The following is a 25,223-nucleotide window of genomic DNA, read 5'->3' as shown; positions in this document are numbered from 1 at the left end:
GCATATAACATCTTCAATTGTGTATAATGCAAAATCAGGCTTTAAAGATTAGCTACTATACTTGGGTACAATATGTGTAACTGTGGTTGCTAGCATGAAAGTGCTCTGTAGTAGACCTACATCCTGGCCTTGTTCATCCATGCCTTAACCTCCATTGCTTCTAGGAATTGACTTTAGCTTGCATTAATTAAGTACTGGACAAAGCAGTTTACAATAATAGACAGACATACAGTGCATCTGGAAAGTATTCACAGCGCATCACTTTTTCCACATTTTGTTATGTTACAGCCTTATTCCAAAATGGATTAAATTAATTTTTTTCCTCAGAATTCTACACACAACACCCCATAATGACAACGTGAAAAAAATTTACTTGAGGTTTTTCAAATTTATTAAAAATAAAAAAATTGAGAAAGCACATGTACATAAGTATTCACAGCCTTTGCCATGAAGCTCAAAATTGAGCTCAGGTGCATCCTGTTTCCCCTGATCATCCTTGAGATGTTTCTGCAGCTTCATTGGAGTCCACCTGTGGTAAATTCAGTTGATTGGACATGATTTGGAAAGGCACACACCTGTCTATATAAGGTCCCACAGCTGACAGTTCATGTCAGAGCACAAACCAAGCATGAAGTCAAAGGAATTGTCTGTAGACCTCCAAGACAGGATTGTCTCAAGGCACATATCTGGGGAAGGTTACAGAAAAATTTCTGCTGCTTTGAAGGTCCCAATGAGCACAGTGGCCTCCATCATCCGTAAGTGGAAGAAGTTCCAAACCACCAGGACTCTTCCTAGAGCTGACCGGCCATCTAAACTGAGTGAACGGGGGAGAAGGGCCTTAGTCAGGGAGGTAAGTAAGAACCCGATGGTCACTCTGTCAGAGCTCCAGAGGTCCTCTGTGGAGAGAGGAGAACCTTCCAGAAGGACAACCATCTCTACAGCAATCCACCAATCAGGCCTGTATGATAGAGTGGCCAGAAGGAAGCCACTTCTTAGTAAAAGGCACATGGCAGCCCGCCTGGAGTTTGCCAAAAGGCACCTGAAGGACTCTCAGACCACGAGAAAGAAAATTCTCTGGTCTGATGAGACAAAGATTGAACACTTTGGTGTGAATGCCAGGCGTCACGTTTTGAGGAAACCAGGCACCGCTCATCACCAGGCTAATACCATCCCTACAGTGAAGCATGGTGGTGGCAGCATCATGCTGTGGGGATGTTTTTCAGCGGCAGGGACTGGGAGACTAGTCAGGATAAAGGGAAAGATGACTGCAGCAATGTACAGAGACATCCTGGATGAAAACCTGCTCCAGAGCGCTCTTGACCTCAGACTGGGGCGACGGTTCATCTTTCAGCAGGACAACGACCCTAAGCACACAGCCAAGATATCAAAGGAGTGGCTTCAGGACAACTCTGTGAATGTCCTTGAGTGGCCCAGCCAGAGCCCAGACTTGAATCCGATTGAACATCTCTGGAGAGATCTTAAAATGGCTGTGCACCGACGCTTCCCATCCAACCTGATGGAGCTTGAGAGGTGCTGCAAAGAGGAATGGGCGAAACTGGCCAAGGATAGGTGTGCCCAACTTGTGGCATCATATTCAACAAGACTTGAGGCTGTAATTGCTGCCAAAGGTGCATCGACAAAGTATTGAGCAAAGGCTGTGAATACTTCTGTACATGGGATTTCTCAGTTATTTTATTTTTAATAAATTTGCAAAAACCTCAAGTAAACTTTTTTCACGTTGTCATTATGGGGTGTTGTGTGTAGAATTCTGAAGAAAAAAATGAATTTAATCCATTTTGGAATAAGGCTGTAACATAACAAAATGTGGAGAAAGTGATGCGCTGTAGCTGAATGATTTAGCATGGCACAGGTAATAGGTGGGTGATTGGAAAAAATGGTAAAGAAATTATGGAATGGCCTGCAAGAAACTGGCAAATGCTGTGCCACTTGGGACAGTGGACAGAAATGCACGAATAAGTGTATTTTGCTTATATACTGTATTTATTGGGGGAATCCCCCTCTCTATCTTTTGTAAGCAAAGCAAGCAGAGCAACCATTTCCCTTTACAGTCAATAAGTGACTGCCTTTCCCAGGGCACACTTGCATATGTACACACACACACACCATGCAGTATTGGATATTCAATACTATAAAATAACATTTATTTTATTTGAACTGCAAGAGCTAACCAGTATCTGTGAAGAAATCCTGAAGACATAAGACTTAGCAGATGATGAGCCAGGTTTTGACTCGGCTTTTAGGTTCTATGAGATGACAATATAGTAATACAATATTTATTACTAAGTTGTTCAGATCCAAAAGGACAGAGTTCCACACTTTTTATCTATTTAATTCACATGTGGGTGTTAGTGTAAGATTATAATAACAGCCAAACATTAGCACAATATTATTTAAAATAAAAACAATAAAACAACCACACATCTACACCTCTACAGATAAATTAAACTAAATTTCTTAGATGTAGCAATGAGAAGTTAATCAAAATGACAGCTTTTATTTGCTAACTACAAAGATTACAATATGCAAGTTTTTGAGGCAGCTCAGGCCCCTTCTTCAAGCAAATGTAATCTACATCTCACCTGAAGAAGGGGCCTGAGCTGGACCTGAGCTGCCTCAAAAACTTGCATAATGTAATCTTTTTAGTTAGCAAATAAAAGGTGTCATTTTACTTAACTTCTCATTGCATCCATAATGGCTAACACGGTATACAGTAATCCCTCGCTGTATCGCGCTTTGACTTTCTCGGCTTCACTCTATCGCGGATTTTATATATAAGCATGTTTAAATATATATTGCGGATTTTTTGCTGGATCGTGGGTTTCAGTGGACAATGGGTCTTTTAATTTCTGGTACATGCTTCCTCAGTTGGTTTGCCCAGTTGATTTCATACAGGGGACGCTATTGGCAGATGGCTGAGAAGCTACCCAATCAGAGCACGTATTACGTATTAAATAAAACTCCTCACATATATTGTGAGCACGGGGGATGTTCGCACCCCTAGAAGATACGGCCGCTCCTCAAAAAACGCTGAAAGACTACTTTCACATTGCTCCCTTTCTTGCTGGGCTTCCTTGCAGCTGCTTTGTCAAGTGACATGCTTCCCGCACGGTGCTTCGCATACTTAAAAGATCAAACAGCACTTAACGGTTTTTGATTGTTTGCTTTTCTCTCTCTCTCTGACATTCTCTGCTCCTGACGCGCACTCCTTTGAAGAGGAAGATATGTTTGCATTCTTTTAATTGTGAGACAGAACTGTCATCTCTGTCTTGTCATGGAGCACAGTTTAAACTTTTGAAAAAGAGACAAATGTTTGTTTGCAGTGTTTGAATAATGTTCCTGTCTCTCTACAACCTCCTGTGTTTCTGTGCAAATCTGTGACCCAAGCATGACAATATAAAAATAACCATATAAACATATGGTTTCTACTTCGCAGATTTTCACCTTTCGTGGGGGGGGGGGGGTGGTTCTGAAACGGAACCCCCGCGATCGAGGAGGTATTACTGTAATACCCTACTACTTAGAAGCAACAATAAATTCTGAATAAGTTAATGACATACTGTAAACAATTTCCCTAAATAAAAACTGAGGATATTTAAATACATTTAACTTGATACCTCTAGCTCAAACCAATGCCAACTTAATATCCCCAGATTAGTTTTAATACTGCCACACTATACCAGCATTCTTTAAGATGTTATGAAGTTACAGAGTTACATCTATATATTGTGAAGGAAAAAATGTATAATCCACAAAGAAATTTTAAATTGACATGCTTTTAGTATAATGAATACTTATTTAAACAATTCATATATTTAATAAGACTCACAAAGGATCTTCTCACAACTTTAACATGAGTTACCATAACAGGACTTCTCCACATTTGAAGTCAAAATGTTTTCTTTTTGAATCCATAAGAAAATTAGTCATTGCCATTGATTGCCCACCCTTCATTGGAGTTGTAAATAAGAGAGTCCAGTGTTCAAATTCAGGTAGATAATGAACTGGAAACAATGGAGTTAAGGGCAAACCTGATCATGTTGACCATATTTACAATAGGAATATTAATGTCATTTATGAACTATTACTTATTAATGATATACATTGGATTCAAAGAAGCCTTGTCAGTAGAGATATGTGAAAGAGGGAGCTATTCAGTTATTTTATGCTAAGTGGCCTGTTTTATTGTGTTCAATGAAAACAGCCATTAGTAAGGAACCATGCATGCAAGTATCTCTGCCCACCCACCCTTTCTTCATGTCTGTTCTTTGCATTTAAATGTCTCTAAAAGAAAACTCAGTGTTCAAGTTGGTTCTTCCAGTTTGTTTTCTCCTTACTAAATGAAAATGCTGTTGTAGTCATTTTTCATTTATTGTGCATAGTAGTAGCTATGCATCTGTTATGCATATAAGGTAAAATCCCATACCCGACCGACAAGGAAGCATTCTAAAATGCTTTTCTACTCACTACAGTTGTACAGTCTGGCCATTCTGCTCTGAACTCTCCCATCAACAAGGTGTTTCTGTCTGCAGATCTGCTGCTTACTGTTTTGTTTTTCGCATCTGTTATAATAATACACAAAAGACATCATAAAGATTTGGGGCAGCCACCCGTATATTGTGTTTCCCAGCTGCAAAAGTTCAAGTTTTTTAAGCACGATGTGCATAGAACTGAGTCCACAACAGAACTAACTATAGTAGTCCAAGATGGAGGCTTTAAAGGCCTGTAGAGGAACTGATGTCATCAAAATGGCTGGAACCAGAAGTGACATCAGCAAAGGGGCCGGCTTCCGGAGTGATGTCAGCAAAGGGACCACTTCCAGAAGTGATGTCAGCAAAGGGGCCGGCTTCGGAAGTGACATCTGCAAAGGTGCCGGAACCTTGAAGGATTTCCTGGGAAATGTCTGTAGGGAATTGAGAATGACAGTCAGTACACGCCGCCGCTCCCTGGTTGGATGTTTTATTACACTTACTCAGACCCTTTAGCTGCCTCCTGCTCGCACGTGTGTGACGGCATCATTCTGAGCAAACTCTTGAGACTGTTTTGTGTGAATATCCCAGGAGGTCAGCAGTCACTGAAACACTCAAACAAGCCCATTTGGCACCCACAGCAGAACACCAATGCAGACAGGCCTTCCGCAGTGGAAATCAGTGCGATTACATTTTTCCTTATTCTGTTGTTTAATGTGAATATTAACTGAAGCTCCTAAACTGTGTCTGCATGATTTTATGCATTATGATGCTGCTTTGAAATGATTTGCTGAGTAGAAAATTACATGGGTAAGCAGGTGTACAGATGTTTCTAGTAATTTGCTCTGTGAGTGTATACCTTTGCTGCAACAAAGTTTCCAAAGGTCTTTCTTTACTCGAGACTATCCAGAATCAGATGCTTCTGTATATTTTATGCAATATTGGCATTACATTTGTTTGGAGTAACACCTGCTGGGGCATTACTACTTAATCAATAACCTGTTGTGAAAACTCGCACCACACTGCTAACACAGCATCTTATTTTCAACTAGCTGAAACTTAAGTCAGACAATATTTTGTTTAAGTTAAAAAAAAAAATCACTTTATGGGGAAAAATTAAAAAGTTAATTTAGCTGATATTTTTCGAATGTTGTGCTCAATGATTTGGATGTACTGAACGACTACTAACTACTGGAACATTTCGGTATCTCTTGAGCGATTACTAAACATTAACTTTCAGTCTTTTTCTTTCTCTGTTCTCTAGAGAGAGGATAAGGTGAGAGGAGTCTGATCTGATTTGTGTGAGATGTAGTACTGTTTACCTTACTTATGTTTTACCTGATTTCTTTAAATGGAAGTTTTAAAGATCAATAAAAGAGATAAAAAATAAAGTCACATATAGATTGGCATATTCTGTTTCAGTTAGCCTCAGATTACATTTGCCAAAAATCTAAAATGAAATAAATGTCCAATTACCTACCAGCCTGCAGCAATTTAGTAATTTTTACAGACGTGTATTGTTAAATCTGTAATTATTATGTTGTGCATATGAGAAAGAGACTTTCATACGTTAGCTACATTAGGATTAAATTGAAAAAGCAAAAGTTTGTTTATGTGTGGTTCATGATTTTTGTAATTATCAAGCAGAATTTAATATCAAGAAACTTCTTTGTTATTAGTCTCATATATTTAATTTTCATTTAAAAAATAAACTTTTCTCCTCTTTTATTAACAACATTTATAGAAGCTAGAGACAATAAAATTCTACCTCAAACTTTTCGCCAAGCATTAATTACCATCTTTCCTAAGCAAAATAAGGACTTATTACAATGTGCATCATACAGACCAATTTCACTTCTGAATAATTATGTTAAGATACTCTCCAAAGTCCAAGCTAGAAGGATTGAGAAAGTGCTTTCTTCGGTAATATCACAAGACCAAACTGGATTTATTAAAGGCAGACACTTAGCTTCCAATCTTTGACACCTGTTTAATATAATATATTCACCCACATAGTCCAACACCCTGGAGATATTATTATCGTTGAATACAGAAAAAAGCATTGGATATGGTTGAATGGAACTACCTTTTCACTACATTAGAGAAATTTGGGTTTGGCCCAAACATTTGTGCATGGATCAAACTACTGTATACCAATCTAGAAGCTTCAGTTTGTATTAACAACATTAATTCAGACTACTTCAAACTAGAACGTGATACTAGACAAGAATGCCCCTTGTCTCCACTGCTTTTTGCAATCGCCATTGAGCCACTGGCAGTTCACTGTCGAAATGCTTATGAGATAAAGGGGATTATCAGAGAAGGAATTTAACAGAAAATTTTTCTATGTGCAGATGATATGGTACAGTACAGGTAGTCCTGGAGTTACAGACATCCGACATACGACTTACAAACGGGGCTGTAGCTGCTCCTTCATCTGTCTGGGGGACACGACACAGGCTCCTCAGTAACTGCCACTCTGTCATCTCCACCTTGGGGACTCTGCAAGCGGTGGCTGGACGGAGGCTGGAGGGGGGCGGTTTCACTGCTTGCACATTGTAGTGTCCCTCGGGCGTCTCTGGTTGATTCATTCTCAGTGGGCGGCTGGGTGCGTGGCAAGCGCTCATGTGCAGGACGGAGGGGCGGTTCGCTGCATGTCCACCACGCCACCGCAGCTACTGCTCCTGACTGGACGGAGGCTGGATGGGGCAGAGGGGGGCATTTTCACTGTCCGCCCGCCACACAGCCTTGCAGTGTCCCTCGAACGGCTGCCATCGTTTGTTCTCGGTGGGCGGCTGGTGATGCTGCAAGCGGTGACCTGGTTGTGGCTGAATGGAGGTCATTGAGGGTGAATGGGGCGGCGGGTGGCTGCCTGTTAAATGGGGGCAGTGGTGGGCTATTCACTACCCACCTTTTGCCGCACCTTCTTCGCTCTCGGTGGGCTGATGCTGCAGGCAACATACTGTATGCAAGTGGAGGTGACTGTGTGGTGGGCAGGTGGTGAGCCACCCCTCGCTGCCCACATTCATTCTCAATAGCAAGCCCACTTGTATTGTTACGCACATAGCAGGAAGTTGTCTCTCATCAGTACACCAGACGTGCCGACGAGGGGTGCCTTCCTGCTGTGATAACGTGTACAGTGCTGTGCAGAAGAGTTCATCTTAACCTTTTGTCTTCACCCTTCAACAGTGTCTCTGAAACACAAATCTGATGCAAGTGCTGGTGATACAGTAAAGAAGAGAAAAACCATCACCATTGAAAATAAAGTAGAAATAATAAAAAGGTCAGAGAGAGGTGAAACTCCATCATTCATTGGCAGAGCACTTGGTTACAGTCGGTCAACAATAGCATTTATTAAAATAATGTACCTGTTCTGACTTACATACAAATTTAACTTAAGAACAAACCTTCAGTCCCTATCTTGTACGTAAGCCTGGGACTGCCTGTATATATCAGATCCACAAAATACTGTGCCTGCAGTCCTAACAGCACTAACAGAACTTCAAAAGATCTCTGGTCTCAGAATTAATTTGACTAAAAGTGCGCTCTTTCCAGTGAACTCTCAAGCACACAATATTACATTGGATACCTTCCCTTTTATCATCGCAGATCAGTTTAAATACCTAGGGGTAAACATCACAAGTAAACATAAAACTCTTTATTAACAAAATTTTGCCATCTGTATGGAAAAAATTAAGCAAGACTTACATAAATGGTCTACCCTTCATCTCACTTTAGCTGGAAGAATTAACATAGCTTCTTTTTCTATTTCAAAATATTCCAATATACATCAATAAATCATATTTTAAGAAATTAGATTCAACCATAACCTCATTTATTTGGAATTCAAAACATCCACGTATTCAAAGGGTGACCCTACAAAGACCTAAGGCAGAAGGTGGCATGGCTCTACCTAATTCTCAATTTTATTAGTGGGCGGCAAATATACAAGCAGTTTCTCCATATAAAAATAAATCTGTTCTTTCCCATTCTTTCCAGATGCTAATGGCTAATTAGAATGTTCCTGCGTTATCAGAATGCAGTTTTATTTCATAGCTCTAAAGCACAACTGAAATACATGCTGTCTGTCTTGAATTCTGTTGCAGCACACCTTTAGCCTGTTTTGCCTAATAGACCATCATTCACAATTTTCAGATGGATCACAGTCACATCATTGATGGACTGTCTTACTCTGAGGAGTGGTTACATTTTATTCCTTTTAAACAGTATATTACACCATATGCCCTCTTTGAAACCTGTTTAATCCAGTACAGTAGAATGGTTGGCTAGGGCAGCGGTTCTCAAACTGTGGTGCGGGCTTCCCTAGGGGGCCGCACGAAGTAACAAAAAGGCGGGCGCGAAGATGTGAAAAAAAGAAAACAAGAATCGAAAATATGAAAAATACATCTATTGAGACCAAAACAAATTAACTTAAACTACATTCCGATACTAGAAAAATATAGAGTTTGATAAATGTCGATAAAAGTTAAGTAGGTATAATAAAATATGCATCCATGATATATCATTAATTAAAAAGAACAAATTGGTATTAGTGGGCTCCTTTCAAAAAAACGTTAGGGGGGCACGATTAAAACTGTTATGAAAACTCGGGTCGCAAATACTTAAAGGTTGAGAAACCCTGGGCTAGGGCTTATCTCAACAGAATCTACATGGGCAGGGTAGGGTGTACTCGCAGTTGTACAGTCTCATAGATGAAAGAAATGGTTCATGTAGCATAAAGCTATATTAAGAAAAAGAAAAAAAAGACTAAAGGCTTGAGTTAAAAATGTTTCACTCTCACCTCCCTACCCCATTTGCAAAATAGCACTTTGTGTAAAAGTAAAGCTACTGTTTATTGCAGCTGTTGTTAGCACCTGCCAGTTCAGATCGCTTGTAGATCGTCATATATATATATATATATATTGAACCTATAGTTTATATACAGTAGTTCTTTACAAAAGTTTGGACAAGACTCTCCAAATTACATATTTTTCACATTTGAGTAAAGATAGTAAATATAATCTTGACTGCAAACAGAATAAAACAATTGCATTTTTATTAAAATGTAGTGTACAATTTGTTTGAGATGAAAAAAGGTAAAAATAATAAAAGAGTAAATGTGGTATTTGCACAGGTTTGGTTGCCCTTGCCTTTATAAGGTCTTACAGCTCATTAGGTTGATGGTCTGGTCTGGCTTACCGTATCTTGATAGGTGATGATCTGGTCAAAAATTGTCATTAGGAATTGTCAGCAAATGACAATTCTAGGGCCTAATAAATTCATTGACTATTCAGGCACTGTGCAACACTCAACAGTCATGAGCTGTTCAAAGCAACATACTGAGGATCTGAAAATTAAAACTAATTGATGGCTACAAAGTTGAGGGGAAGCTATAAAAAGATACATAAGTGCTTACAGCTAGCAGATTGCATAGTCTTAAATGCTGTTAGGAAATGGCAGTTAAGAGGAAATGTGGAGACCAAGACAAGATCTGGAAGACCAAGAAAATTGACAAATAGGAAAGCTGATATACTGTGCAGAAAGGCAAACCAAAACCAGAATATGACTACAAGTGATTTGAAATTTTTACATTTAAACTATTTTTTTTTAAATTCTCGAAGTTACTGAAGTAGATTTCTTTTAAATAAATGTTCCAGAGTAACTCTTCAAAGGGTTCTAGGTATTTATTTTTTGTTTTCTTTTTTCAGGAAGTCAATTGGTGAGCATCAAGTAAATTCTTCATTCAATTTGAGCCACTCTAACTAATTAACACAAAGTGATCAAGAACTTTATGCATCAGATAAGGACTGACAGCTAATAAACAGTTAATAATCCTAAAGACTGTGAAAAGAGCTAGAAACATAAATTAAACAATTTATCAGACTGCCAAATTTATGCCATCTTTTAGGCAATCCATAACAGTATACATGAGTGTATAGTAAATATATAAAAAAACTGGTTTTACATATAATAAATGTAGAAAACAATCTGTATATATAGATGAAATGATAGTCTGTCGTCCACAAGAGGGTGGGAATGTCCTATGACCAAAGGGAAGTGGCCAGAATAAGATAGTTAAGTGTGTGGCATACGTCTGTGCATCACGTTGTCCAAAACAGAGCTGGAATGTCTGAAGAGGAAAGACAACAAGACGCACAAAGAAAGAGGGATGTAAGGCATATCTAGTGAACAGAGGTTCGTCAATGCACAGTGCGATTGAAAAAGACTCTTTTTCACTATACTGTTGATATTAAAATGCTCTTGTCACAGTTCATTTTTTCAGTGTTTTATATACTACTGGTCAAAAGTTTTTTAAAAACTTTTCACCGGTAGTGTTCCTAAACAAAACACATTGGAAATTATGTAAATGTCATAGTAATTAACTATAGGGACAAAGCATTCTGTGATGAACATCTGATTACTTGTTGTTTTTTCTATTTTAATAATAATAATAATTTTTTGCATTTATATAGCGCTTTTCTCACTACTCAAAGCACTTAGCAATTGCAGGTTAAGGGCCTTGCTTAAGGGCCCAACAGAGCAGAGTCCCTTTTTTTTGGCATTTACGGGATTCGAACCGGCAACCTTCCGATTGCCAGGGCAGATCCCTAGCCTCAGAGCCACCACTCCGCTATTTTATATAAAAATAACCTTTTTTGCAGCTCAGGAAAGGCTTGTGTCACAGAGACATACTTTGGCAGCTGAAACTGAGGAGCGACATCAGCTGAAGTTTCATGTACACAGTATTCTCACAACGGTTTGTGAATGAAAGGAGTAAGGAGCGAAATAGGGGACGTAGCCTTTAAGTGCTTCCGTCAACTGGTGGGGAGACACGGTCGTAGTTTTTTAAGGAAATGTGTCATAATTGTATGTTGCATTTCAAGTTCTTTCTTTCCCCAAATTGAAAACTAAAATGAACCCAACAACTCAAGAAAAATATGGACAGAGCATTTTATATCAAAATCTGCATTTATGCAGACATGCTATATTTTCTTATGAAAGTACCAATATAATTCCTTCTAAATATACAATACAATTTATTTTTGTATAGCCCAAAATCACACAAGAAGTGTGTGAAACCCTGGGAAAGGCAGTTCAAAAAGAGACCCCTTTCCAGGTAGGTTGGGCGTGGAGTGGGTGTCAAAAAGAAGGGGGTCAATACAATACAATACAATACACAGAACGGAACAAATCCTCAATACACAGAACAGAACAAATCCTCGATACACTATAAAAATAAAAAGTTTACAAGTACAGAGCAGAATTTAACAGTAGATGATATCACATAATATGATTTGGATTTGTTTAGAGTCCTGGAGTCAACCATCAAGCTTCTTCCCCCATTTGGCCAGTGCTGGGCCAGCCAATCCGATGAAAGGACCCCTCTACCCCACGATTCCTGCGATCCTCCATCAGGGATGACTTTACCTTAGTCAGGCAAAACAACTTGGCAGGTGGGCCGTGGCACCAAGTGCCATATTTGAGTACCGAGAAGAGAAACAGAATAGGTGAGGGTTAGTAACAAATTCTAACTATCATGTTACTTATGTTTTAGTGCTAATGACTAACAACAGAGATGCAGTGTGTACAGTTAATCAGCAGCTCTAGTCAGGGTGTGCTAAACTGAAGTAGTAAGTCTTCAGCTGAGACCGATGGGGCATCTCTTATAGTAGCAGGCAGACCATTCCACAGTTTAGGGGCCCTGAAACTAAAAGCTCGACATAAATATCTAACAATGACACGAAAAAAATCCAGATACTTGCATTAATGATGTATCCTGAGAAAAAAATATTTCAGTCCTATAATGCAGCGATTTCTCCCTCACCCCTAGTGATTGTCTACGAGTGTGATTCCCCTAGGCAACTGCTTCTGTGTCAGCCTCCTTGAAATATTCCACCTAGCTGTCCATTTCTTAATCTGGGTTTGCATGTGAGGGTGGCTTAGAATCCGTGCCTATCATCACAGCTTTGAACATAAGATGGGAACCAACCCTGGACGGGACATTTGTCTAGTAAATGTTAATTAAAATGTGTAGTTATTGCACATAATTGAAAGAGGAGATATTTGATGCATTTCTAAAAGTATGCTCTGTTGTAATGCATGTATTTTTACTGAAACTAGTAAGTCATTAGCTTAATCTTGTTTCTGGATGCCATTATTTAGTTCACTGTTATTTGCTTTTACCTGAACTACTTAATTTTAAGCAGCTTTGTCTTGTTTTAATTATGAATCAATTTGTGTGCCATTTGTTATTTGTTCTTACAGAACACATCTGATAACAGTTTAAATGATCTGTTAAAGTGTAAGGTATAATTCACATTTGAGCCAGTTTGGGATCAAGAAAATTAACAAAATAAAAAAATCAGCAATCCGTTAAGAAAAAATGTTACTACTGTGTTTTGTGCAAGATCTTTATGTTGACTTTAAGCTTCTTTCTTGTGTTGACTCTTTGTATTCAAATGATAGATGCATATCTGGCTTTGTAATTTCTGTGAAACAGCAGTGGAGGCCATCATAATTCAAAATAGAGAACATTGGTTAGTCCCTTCATCTCTACTTATGGCCCTAGCATTGAATCTTAAACTGATTTTCAGACTAGGTTCTAAGTATCAATAAAGCAGTAAAGTTTCCCATATGATGAATGTTACTATAAGTGACTCGAAAGTTGTTTTTTTTTCTTTTGTAACCTTTGTCTGTCAAACAAAAACAGATTTAGTAATTTTATTTTGTCTGCCTTATGTGCATACAGAAGTTGAATAATATTTTTGTAGAGGGTGATACTAAGAAGTAAATTGGGTATTTATAAAGCATTTGAACAAGTTAATATATGCATGTTAATCTCAAACGTTAAGCTTTTAATTTAAAAAAAAAACTTTTTCCATTTGATTTAATGTATTTTTTTTTTACTTCTGTTTGTTTTTAAGCCTGAATATATGCAAGAAGCCAATTTGTTGCTTGCGAAGTTAAACTACATTGAAGGAGAATACAGGGATGCTCTCAGCATTTACTCCAGAGTCGCTCTTGATGACCTCCAACTTGTTGGCATTCCAGTGTATAGATTGTCCATGATTGCTGAAGCGTATGCAACTAAGGGTACGTTTTTTCTGAGAGTTTTATTGCTCTCAATGGTGTGTGAAAAAAATTGTAATGTCTCTATGTTGTCAGCAACACTTTAGTTTAGGTGCTGAAAAAAATGCGTCTATTACTCATTTACTATTATGTAACAAGACCTTAACAAAGCTACTTTTGGTGTTCATGACAGTATGAGCAGTAAAAGAAGTAGTTATTCATCTGATCAATATGGCCTACTAAAATAACTTCAATTTGGAACAATCGGAGGTGTCTTAAGTGAGACTCATTTCTCTCGGTTTATGGCCTGTGAATCTTTTATATTCATAAGTAATTTTTTTTTTTTGTTCTTTATTTCGCCTTATACAATTTCTTGTATTAGGAATTTGGTAGTTTTCACATACCCCTTGGGGTCAGAGCGCAGGGTCAGCCATTGTACAGCGCCCCTGGAGCAATTACAGGTTAAGGGCCTTGCTCAAGGGCCCATCAGAGCAGTGGCCTGTTTGGCAGTGACGGGGATTCGAACCGGCAACCTTCGGGATACCAGCGCAGCTCCTTAGCCTCAGAGCGCCCTAATTTTACCAGCATATCAAATGCCACAATGCACAAGAATGAATAACCACTTTACTGATGCTTTGTAAGTGTAATGAACACCAAAACAAGTCTTGTTATGTAACAGTATGTGAGTAATGGATGCATTTTTGCAGTACGTAAACTAAAGTGTTACCATCGTGTCTTAGAAGTTTAGTTTTACTGTACAAGAAGGTGTGATTAATACTCTATTCTCGGACTGTTAGAAGCCACTATGAAAACTTTTCCAATTGATCAACTGTAAAATTATTGCCTTAAAGCTTGAAACATCTGCCCTTAACTATGTTTCTGTTGTTTTCATTATTGTAGAAAGTGTCTATTGAAATAGCTCTTTTTAATACAAATATTTAAATCTCTCCTCCTCAAGGGCTGCAGAGGTATTTTTGGTGGCAAAAACAAGCATTTGTTGAGCCCTTGCTGAAGACATCTTTAGTGCATTGGATATATGTATGCTAGTTAAATACTGTAGCATTGTTACTTACCCACACTACTATTTTTAACCTGCTTTTTATTTTGAAAATGTCACAAATTTGAAAATAGTCTCTTGTAATATGTACTTAAGGATGTCTTGCTTTACTGGCAATAGAACATAATCCTTTGTCCTGAAAGCTGTTGTAAGTGGGGTTTTTGCTTTGTGATTTCTTAATCTGTGGCCTCACTCAGTCACACCATTTTTCCTGACATGCTTATAGCTATTTCAAAAACCCCTGATGCTAGCTGCAGCAGTAGACTCTGAGGTATTTGTTGTCAAAGTTTCATATATCATCCATGAGAAGAAGTAGGTTACTTCTTGCCATGATGTGTACTTACCTTTACTCTTTCGCTAGTATATTTTCAAATTGATTTAAGCACTTGTGTAACTGTAAAGAAAGAATTACATGCCAGCATGGGGTTACATTTGGATAATAGTAAGTGATGTCAGTACAGTGGGGCAAAAAAGTATTTAGTCAGCCACCAATTGTGCAAGTTCTCCCACTTAAAAAGATGAGAGAGGCCTGTAATTTTCATCATAGGTATACCTCAACTATGAGAGACAAAATGAGAAAAAAAATCCAGAAAATCACATTGTCTGATTTTTGAAGAATTTATTTACAAATTATGGTGGAAAAAAAGTATTTGGTCAATAACAAAAGTTCATCTCAATACTTTGTTATATACCCTTTGTTGGCAATGACAGAGGTCAAACGTTTTCTGTAAGTCTTCACAAGGTTTTCACACACTGTTGCTGGTATTTTGGCCCATTCCTCCATGCAGATCTCCTCTAGAGCAGTGATGTTTTGGGGCTGTCGCTGGGCAACACGGACTTTCAATTCCCTCCAAAGATTTTCTATGGGGTTGAGATCTGGAGACTGGCTAGGCCACTCCAGGACCTTGAAATGCTTCTTACGAAGCCACTCCTTCGTTACCTGGGCGGTGTGTTTGGGATCATTGTCATGCTGAAAGACCCAGCCACGTTTCATCTTCAATGCCCTTGCTGATGGAAGGAGGTTTTTACTCAATATCTGACGATACATGGCCCCATTCATTCTTTCCTTTACACGGATCAGTCGTCCAGGTCCCTTTGCAGAAAAACAGCCCCAAAGCATGATGTTTCCACCCCCATGCTTTATAGTAGGTATGGTGTTCTTTGGATGCAACTCAGCATTCTTTCTCCTCCAAACACGACGAGTAGAGTTTTTACCAAAAAGTTCTATTTTGGTTTCATCTGACCATATGACATTCTCCCAGTCCTCTTCTGGATCATCCAAATGCTCTCTAGCAAACTTCAGACGGGCCTGCACATGTACTGGCTTAAGCAGGGGGACACGGCTGGCACTGCAGGATTTGAGTCCCTGGCGGCTTAGTGTGTTACTGATGGTAGCCTTTGTTACTTTGGTCCCAGCTCTCTGCAGGTCATTCACTAGGTCCCCCTGTGTGGTTCTGGGAATTTTGCTCACCGTTCTTGTGATCATTTTGACCCCACGGGGTGAGATCTTGCATGGAGCCCCAGATCGAGGGAGATTATCAGTGGTCTTGTATGTCTTCCATTTTCTAATAATTGCTCCCACAGTTGATTTCTTCACACCAAGCTGCTTACCTATTGTAGATTCAGTCTTCCCAGCCTGGTGCAGGTCTACAATTTTGTTTCTGGTGTCCTTTGACAGCTCTTTGGTCTTGGCCGTAGTGGAGTTTGGAGTGTGACTGTTTGAGGTTGTAGACAGGTGTCTTTTATATTGATAACGAGTTCAAACAGGTGCCATTTATACAGGTAACGAGTGGAGGACAGAGGAGCCTCTTACAGAAGAAGTCACAGGTCTGTGAGAGCCAGAAATCTTGCTTGTTTGTAGGTGACTAAATACGTATTTTCCACCATAATTTGCAAATAAATTCTGTAAAAATCAGACAAATGTGATTTTCTGAATTTTTTTTTCTCATTTTGTCTCTCATAGTTGAGGTATACCTATGATGAAAATTACAGGCCTCTCTCGTCTTTTTAAGTGGGAGAACTTGCACAATTGGTGGCTGACTAAATACTTTTTTGCCCCACTGTATCTTTTGAATGTCTGGGTTGGCGCACTCACTGAGGGTTGTATAAAATAAGTATACATGATTCTGTTCTCAAGTTTATTCCTCATCATGCACTAGTTGTGTTATGAATCCCGAATTTCCAAAAGTTCTATAATATTGTTTGGTTAATTTCCATTGTTTTTGTAATTTAAATAGGTGGTAATTATTTAGAGCTTAATCTCAGTTATAATATGCGTTTTAATGCTAAAATTTCTGAACACCTTTGGTGTGTGTATTTTTAATTTACAATTTTCATCAGGTTTTGATTTTCCAGACAAGTATATACACACACAGGAAATCCTTTTGTAATCTCACTGCCTTTACTGATTCATTAATGCATGTAAGCAAAATGGTGGAATCTGATCTTTTAGAACCAAATGTATCAATTAAAAGGGACTTAGTTCTTATATAATTAATTGTCTATCATACAACTGTTGGTGCTGCTATTTTAAATCGTTTGTGACAAATTTTACTAGTATTGCTTTCATACCTCACTTATACGGTACATAAAACCCTTTTTTATTTGTGCTATTTCATGCTTTCCACGAAACCTGCCTATAATTCCAGATAAGCAGGACTCCGTTTATGTTTAAACTTAGTATTGTAAGGCAGAAGACTAGTGATGTGTCTTCTATTCATTTCTTGATCGAGTGTTGACTTCAGAAATTGAAGCAGATTTGCAGTTGGCAGCTCTGTTTCCCTGGACCTCTGCATAGCAAATAACCTTTAGTGTTATACTACGCCATACATACATCCCCAGTTGTTTAAACATTACAACACTGTAACAGCAGTATGTATTATTACTTCAGTGCCTTTAGTAAAGGTGGATATTTTCTATTTGCATTTGGGTTTAGCTGTTTAGCTTTTCCAGTGTCATCTATAATTTGAACTAATGCTTCATTTGAAGGTTACATTGCATTATATGTAATATCAAAAACATCACATAACATTCCCAAATGTGTTAATTCTAGTATATATTCACAGGGCTGGAGGCTGGAAACCCAAAAACATGAACTTGAGTTTGGTATTCAAATCCAGAATGCTGGATCTGTGTGATAGCAATACTTGCACTGTATATAGGATTTCAAAAGTTCACAGGAAGAGTTTGCTGGTGAATATTTTACTGAGATGTTGCTATAATTACTTTTTAATGTCAGTCAGACTGGTCATCCCTGGTACTGATCCGATAGATTCTGTTGCACCACAGACTCTGCTCTGGAGCTCTCTGATTTACAGTCTCTCAGCTGTCTCTAAATCAAGATATTTTAGAATCCTCGTCATCATGAGATCTTAGTTTATGCAATAATGAAAAATTATTTAAAGCTGGCATTCTGCCTGCAGTCCAACTGCACCTCTTACATCTTTTTTTAGTTATCCGAGCTACATTGGAAGGCTTGCTACTAGTATCTGAGCAAGAGCATTTTAAAGTTATATGAACCTTTCTTTTTGGATATATTTAGAGTCCAAATTAGATACATGTATTTAGAATCTCTGTGCTGTTATGGAGCACTCCTTATGATTAGGAAATTATATGTCATATGATTTAATCTGCATTGTTCTACAGTGGTCTTGGTGTTGCAGTTGTTTATGTATGCTTTAGAAATTCCAGGGAACTACAAAAGACCAAATCCAAATGAAAGACCAAATCCTAATCCTATAAATATTAATCATTCATGTTCTTGTCTTGTTGTAAAGAAAGTTAGGCTAAATTCTTGGGGGTGTAATGTTTGATACACTTTATTTAATTCTCTCTGTTTTGCAGAAACCACTTGATTATGTAATTGTTCTAGAAACACACATTTACTAAGCTTCACAAGATATTATGTAAGAATTATGGGTCTTAATCCAAAATGGTTAGTAATAAGCATGCTTTTACAGTAATTTCATATAATCTCTAATGTCTGTGTTGATTTTTTTAGCACATTATATTTCACTTGCATTTTGCTTTTATTTTTCCATCCATCCATCCATCCATCCATCCATTGTCTCCTGCTTATCCGAGGTCGGGTCGCGGGGGCAGCAGCTTGAGCAGAGATGCCCAGACTTCCCTCTCCCCGGCCACTTCTTCTAGTTCTTCCGGGAGAATCCCAAGGCGTTCCCAGGCCAGTCGAGAGACATAGTCCCTCCAGCGTGTCCTGGGTCTTCCCCGGGGCCTCCTCCCGGTTAGACGTGCCCTCACCAGGGAGGCGTCCAGGAGGCATCCTGATCAGATGCCCGAGCCACCTCATCTGACTCCTCTCGATGCGGAGGAGTAGCGGCTCTACCCTGAGCCCCTCCACTTGGGGCAGGATCTCGCTACCAACCCTGAGAGGGCACTCCACCCTTCTCCGGCTGATGACCATGGTCTCGGATTTGGAGGTGCTGATTCCCATCCCAGCCGCTTCACACTCGGCTGCAAACCGATCCAGAGAGAGCTGAAGATCACGGCCTGATGAAGCAAACAGGACAACATCATCTGCAAAAAGCAGTGACCCAATCGTGAGCCCACCAAACTGGACCCCCTCAATGCCCTGGCTGCGCCTAGAAATTCTGTCCATAAAAGTTATGAACAGAATCGGTGACAAAGGGCAGCCCTGGCGGAGTCCAACTCTCACTGGAAACGGGTTCGACTTACTGCCGGCAATGTGGACCAAGCTCTGGCACCGATCGTACAGGGACTGAACAGCCCTTATCAGGGGGTCTGGTACCCCATACTCTCGGAGTACCCCCCACAGAATTCCCCAAGGGACACGGTCGAATGCCTTTTCCAAGTCCACAAAACACATGTAGACTGGTTGGGCAAACTCCCATGCACCCTCCAGGACCCTGCTAAGGGTGTAGAGCTGGTCCACTGTTCTGCGACCAGGACGAAAACCACACTGTTCCTCCTGAATCCGAGGCTCGACTATCCGACGGACCCTCCTCTCCAGGACCCCTGAATAGACTTTTCCAGGGAGGCTGAGGAGTGTGATCCCTCTGTAGTTGGAACACACCCTCCGATCCCCCTTCTTAAAGAGGGGGACCACCACCCCGGTCTGCCATTCCAGAGGCACTGTCCCTGATGTCCATGCGATGTTGCAGAGGCGTGTCAACCAAGACAGTCCTACAACATCCAGAGCCTTGAGGAACTCCGGGCGTATCTCATCCACCCAGATTTTTAAACTAAAGTTCACATTCCTGGTCTAAATAACATGAAAATGTTTTGTTTGTTTGTGCTGGACTAAAAACTGATTAGGAGATATAAAAAAGGAGTTAAACTCTCATGTGCATTGCATTTTATGTATAGGCACTGTTCTTAAATGGGTTGATTCTTTTATTAAGCCCTTTTAATACATTTGCCTCTTTGAATCCTGGCATTTTTTGCTTGAGTAAATGAAAATAAACAAGAACAATCTCATAAATTAAGGTTCGCAATACTATGCTCTTTAAAATAAGAAACATTGTAGAAGGATGTTTTATCAGTAAACACTTAAGTACATGGTTATAAAACAAACAAAACTTGGAAAAAGTATACTGTAATATACCTAGAAAATGCTGCTCCACATTTATTACAATGAGCAAAACATTTGGTACATACTGTAAACTAACCCCTAACTTTAACAGACCATTGATGGGGAAGGAATGGCATCTTATTCTGTTTGATGAAAATGACACACAGATTTAATATCTCCTTCAGAGTAGTCATTTTTGATATTTTGGCAAAATATGAAAGTGACCTTATGATGATTGTTAGAGGTGGCATTATGTCACTCTGTTTCTAAGCTGTGATTGTATGAATGGCCACCATCCAAATATGTTTTTTCATAAAAGAATGATGAAATGATGAGCTGTGTGTTCTAATATGCGTGTTTAGGCACCACCGTTATGCTTAGGTGTTAATTAATTATAGCTCATTGGAGACTCTGCACCAGTTTCTAACCATAGAATCACCTTTGGCTGAGTGTTGTTTTGAGGACAGTTGGCACTCTGTATCTTCAGGTTCCAGATCCGCAGATTTAACCAGCAGAGGATAGAAAATATTTGAGAAAAAAAAAGCCCAGAAAGTTCCAAAAAGCAAGACTTGAATCTAGCACTATGCTGAATCCACATGAATAAAGTGAACTGTTGGCATACCCTGTTGTGGCCTTCCACCATAGGAGTTGAATAAGGAGTAAACGTACAGCTGCTATATGGCAGCAAATTACTGAGCCACCGCACTGCTCTTCATCTGGCTAGCTCTACTCACGCAAACCACACTGACTCTATTCTGAAGATCGATCAGCCCCATTCTCCGGCAATCCTTTATGAAATGAAAGCTCTTTTACGTTTACCTGTCCCACCTCGGCTTCTGAGTAGTTCCAATTGGCAAGTCTTTACACTTCCCACAGTACTGCAGATCTTAAACAAAACACAAAAGACATAATACACATACTGTATTCCAGAAAATAAAGACACTCAAAATACAGAAGACTAAACAGTCGCTAACCTAAAAGTTAAACTGAAACTTGACTTCCTTAAACTGTTGTGCCACCCCCATACCACCAAGCCAATCAGAATCCATTAGCATGCAGACACCTGGCCAGGGCACTGATTTTAAACTTAAATGAGGTAATTGGTACAGTACTATGATATTTTATGTAAGGGACTTAATACCAAAGCCCCCGTGGAATGTGCCAGTGGTCCTGGAATCAATCCACCACTGATATGGAGGGCCACATGTAGTGGCCTATTTTTGACACGTTTGTAACATTGCCTAGTGTTGGAACTCCATTTCTTTTATTTAAAAAATAAATAAATAAAACTCTGACTGTGAAGATTTTTTTTTTGTTGCATTGGATGTCTATTTAAGCAAGGTGTAATAAATCGTAACTTCAGTGTACTTCAATAAAGTGTCAATTTAACTATAAACTTATAAAACACAAAAAAAATGATCACAGGCATCATGCTTATTTTCTGATTCACAGTGGCCGACACAGTTTTTTGCACAGATTAATGACATTGGCGTGTTTTGCCAAAGGAGAACACTTGGAGATTACTTACATATGTAAACGTGGATTACTGAGAAATCGGGTTTCTGGCTCCACCGGGTTATTCACCTTAATCCGATTACGTGGGTGCTTGTAAACACACTGATTACTGTACATGTGTAGTTTTAGAACTGCATTCAACAATGCTGCAATTCAGCATTTAACACTGTAGTCTACTGTGATTACTTTGGCTGGATTATCTTTTCAGAGCATGTTATCAGGTTATTTAAATGAACATAATCTCCACTTTGAAATGAGTTTTGCTGAAAAGGTTTACAAATAGCTCCAAAAATCCTTCTGCTCTCAACTGAACTATTTCATTTTAAAAAAATATACAGCAGCAATTAAAAAAATTAGGCTTACTATATGCAAGATAACAGGACATTTTTTTAATGGCAAAAAGAAACTAAATACTGCTTTGTTTCTAATTTAAAACTTTATTTTTCTGTCTAGTGATTTCCAAGTTGTTTTAAAATCACTTTAAGTACAACGTCTTGGCCTTATTGTAATTGCATGAATAGTCTGATTGGATCAGATACAAAATATGAGAAATTTAAAGGATTAATAATCAGAGCTTCTTTTTAGATTGAGCTATCATATTTTTATTTCATTTTAGCTTCCCAAAATGAGCTAATCAAAACAATGTGGTAGAGTGTATTATAGACCTCAAACAATATTACAGTATGTAATTACAGTACAGTAATATTTTATAGTTCTTTTAAAGAAAAGAATTAGATAAAATGAAACATTTTATAAGGGGCTAAAAATGTAGAAAATTTTCTAAATACAAATAAAAAAGGGATAGCGTGGTTTACTTTCAATACATTTATTCTTCTGAAGTATTATTTTAATCTTTAAAGTTGTATTTGGTCCTTTATGAATGCAGAAAGGTAAACACTCTTACTTGCAAACTATAGAAAGATCCCTAAAAGTATAGTCTTAACGCTCTTACTTTGTACCCCACAGTTAACTGGTCCTCAGTCCTGGGTTGGAATGCCCTCAGTAAGGATGGATGGATTTTTAAAGGATAGTTGAAGTGATGCACAATAGGCTGGACTCTTCTTTGACCCACATTTGCATGTATAACTGCACCTTCCTTACTGAGTGCATATAAACTGAACAGACTGATTTCTGAAATTGTTTGATGTAAAAAAAAAAAAAGAAATGATGCAGTCCTGGTGGTGGGCCCTGCCATATTTTCAAAGAGCCTGTAACAGATAGAGGCTTTGTCCACCTCTTGAACCCTCAGGTACCACTCTGATGACCAGGTGAACGTATAAATATAATTTATTTTATTATTAAACGGTGCACAAAGCACTCTCCACACCACACTATTCATAAACCAATAATTCTCCAACAATAAATCACTCCTCCTCGCCCAGACACTTCGCCCTCCTACCTTCCAGCTCAGCTCAGTGTCTGGGCTTTCCCACAGTCCTTTTATATCCCCTGACCCGGAAGTGGTTCCTGGCCAAACCCACAAGTCCATTTCCTTCCGGGTCAGGGTAAACAGTCCTTTTCTTCACCCCGGGAGCACGTCGTTCCTTCCTGTCACGTGATGATGACGCACTCCCGGGTTATAGGGCACACAACAGCCCACTAGCCCCCCTACAGCGACTCCCGGTAGCCCCCAAGGTATCCAGCAGGGCTGTGTATATAAACTACAAAGTCCATGAGGCCCTGCTGGAACTCGGGGCACCATCATGCTGTCCGGAGGGCTCCTCCTAGCGGCCTGGGGGTGGCGACCGGAGTCTGTAGCCGGTCGTCCATCACAAGCCTTTTTTTTTTCTTTATCCAGTGGGTTGGGTGGCAGCTGTTTTGAGGTTAAGAAAGGGTGGGATACATCACACCACCTCAGAAGCTTTGTAATCTGGTCTTAATTAAAATTCAGCATCCTTATGCAGAAGTATTGCAAATAACATGAGCCACAAAAGAAAAATCTAATTTAAAAATGTTAACAGACTATATTTGAAGAATATACTTTAACATTTAAAATACATTTTAGATCTGAGATATCATGTACATGTTTTCAGTGGATGAAGAAAGAACACATTTTGTATGTTGCCAAAAAACGGGTCAATGTTATACAATGAAATGAATTTCCTCCTTTATTCTTAAGTGTTGTAAATTGTCTTTACATGAATGTCACTAGCAAATTCCTTTGCAGAAGTGATGTGTGATTTGGTGACTTCTGCAGACCGCAGTGTTAAGGGCCAGTCATGGGTAACAACATGTTCAAGCCAGGGTGGCTGTGTGTTACTTGTACGAGGGTTATCTGGGTTCTGCACGGAATCACTTGAAATAAGTAGCCAAGGATTTTTTTTTTCTATTTTTCTCATGTACTTCAATCCTTTTTAAACTTTTTCCAAGTATTCACCGTCAACATCAATGCACTTTTGGGCTCTTCTGACCCACGCTGCAAAACACTCGCGAAAGGCTGTCTTTGGGAGGTTGTCCAGTTGTTCTTTGACAGCTGCAATCAGTTTCTCTCGAGTTTCGAAGTTGTGGGCTTGCAGGGGTTCTGTCACCTTCAGGAAGAGCCAAAAGTCACATGGTGCAAGATCAGGCGAGTAGGGTGGCGGGTTCAAAACAGTGACACCACTGTCTTCAATGAAATGCTTCGTCGCATTAGCCGTGTGGGCTGGCACATTGTCATGATGCAAAAAGTGCCTTCGCAAGTTCTTGGACCGGCCTCTAGCCATCGCAGAAAAAACGTCAGGCAGGCACTGAGTGGTGTACCACTCAGAGCTCACAGTTGTCCTCTCCATCAGCGGAATTGACGCGACAATGCCATCGATGTTGAAAATGATGGCAAACATGGTGCGTTCCACCGGGTGGATTAAACCATCAGAAAAGTCGTAAAAAATCATCACTGGAAAGTCACGCATGCACGGAGTCGGGAGCTTCGCCGCTAGCGCCGGCTGTGCACTCTCAGTTCGTTTGCTTCTTGTGTTCATTCTGAAGGAAGAGAGGGAGCAAAACATCTGAACAAAAGCATGCAACCACTTGAATAATCCCTCTACACAGCAGAACAGGTTTCGACAGGCTGACACTCGACAAACGATAAAATTCCGCGTGGAACCCAGACAACCCTCGTATGTTAAGCTTTGAAATCCCATAAAAGAGTAGATTACAGCGACAGAGTGAGATTATGGTTTCCGGTGGAAACATTCTTTTAAACATATAATGAGAATACATATTATATAACATAAAGAACGATCTTCATTATGAAAAACACCAGGCCCCTGGATCTATAAATGTAAAACTGCAACAATAATGTGCAGTGCTAGCATACAATCAGTGCACCATTTCTTTTAAACCAGTAAACTCCTGATTCTCTAAAGAATCGCAAATGCAAATCCGATGCACTATTTGTCCACACATGCGAAAGCAGTATGGGCCATTTCCAGGTGGTGGCTTGATATTTACCCCAGTAGATGCAGAAGCAAATGAACTATTGTAGGATCTAATGCATTCCATAAAGTGCATGTTAGTCAAAAGCTTCCGTAAATATTCAGGATATTCATCCAAAGGAGGCAACTTA

At 39.3% G+C, this 25,223-nt stretch overlaps 1 protein-coding gene across 1 annotated transcript in view; it reads left to right on the top strand.

Annotated features, from left to right (window-relative positions):
* Positions 1 to 25,223, top strand: part of ttc7b (tetratricopeptide repeat domain 7B) — a 204,523-nt gene that overhangs the window by 26,638 nt on the left and 152,662 nt on the right. The window contains 1 exon segment of the mRNA XM_051920188.1: positions 13,412 to 13,580. Coding sequence (XP_051776148.1) covers positions 13,412 to 13,580 — 169 coding nt within the window.

Source organism: Erpetoichthys calabaricus, chromosome 16, assembly GCF_900747795.2.
Source record: "Erpetoichthys calabaricus chromosome 16, fErpCal1.3, whole genome shotgun sequence".
Classification (NCBI taxonomy): domain Eukaryota; kingdom Metazoa; phylum Chordata; class Cladistia; order Polypteriformes; family Polypteridae; genus Erpetoichthys; species Erpetoichthys calabaricus.
This window is presented reverse-complemented; position numbering and strand designations above follow the sequence as displayed.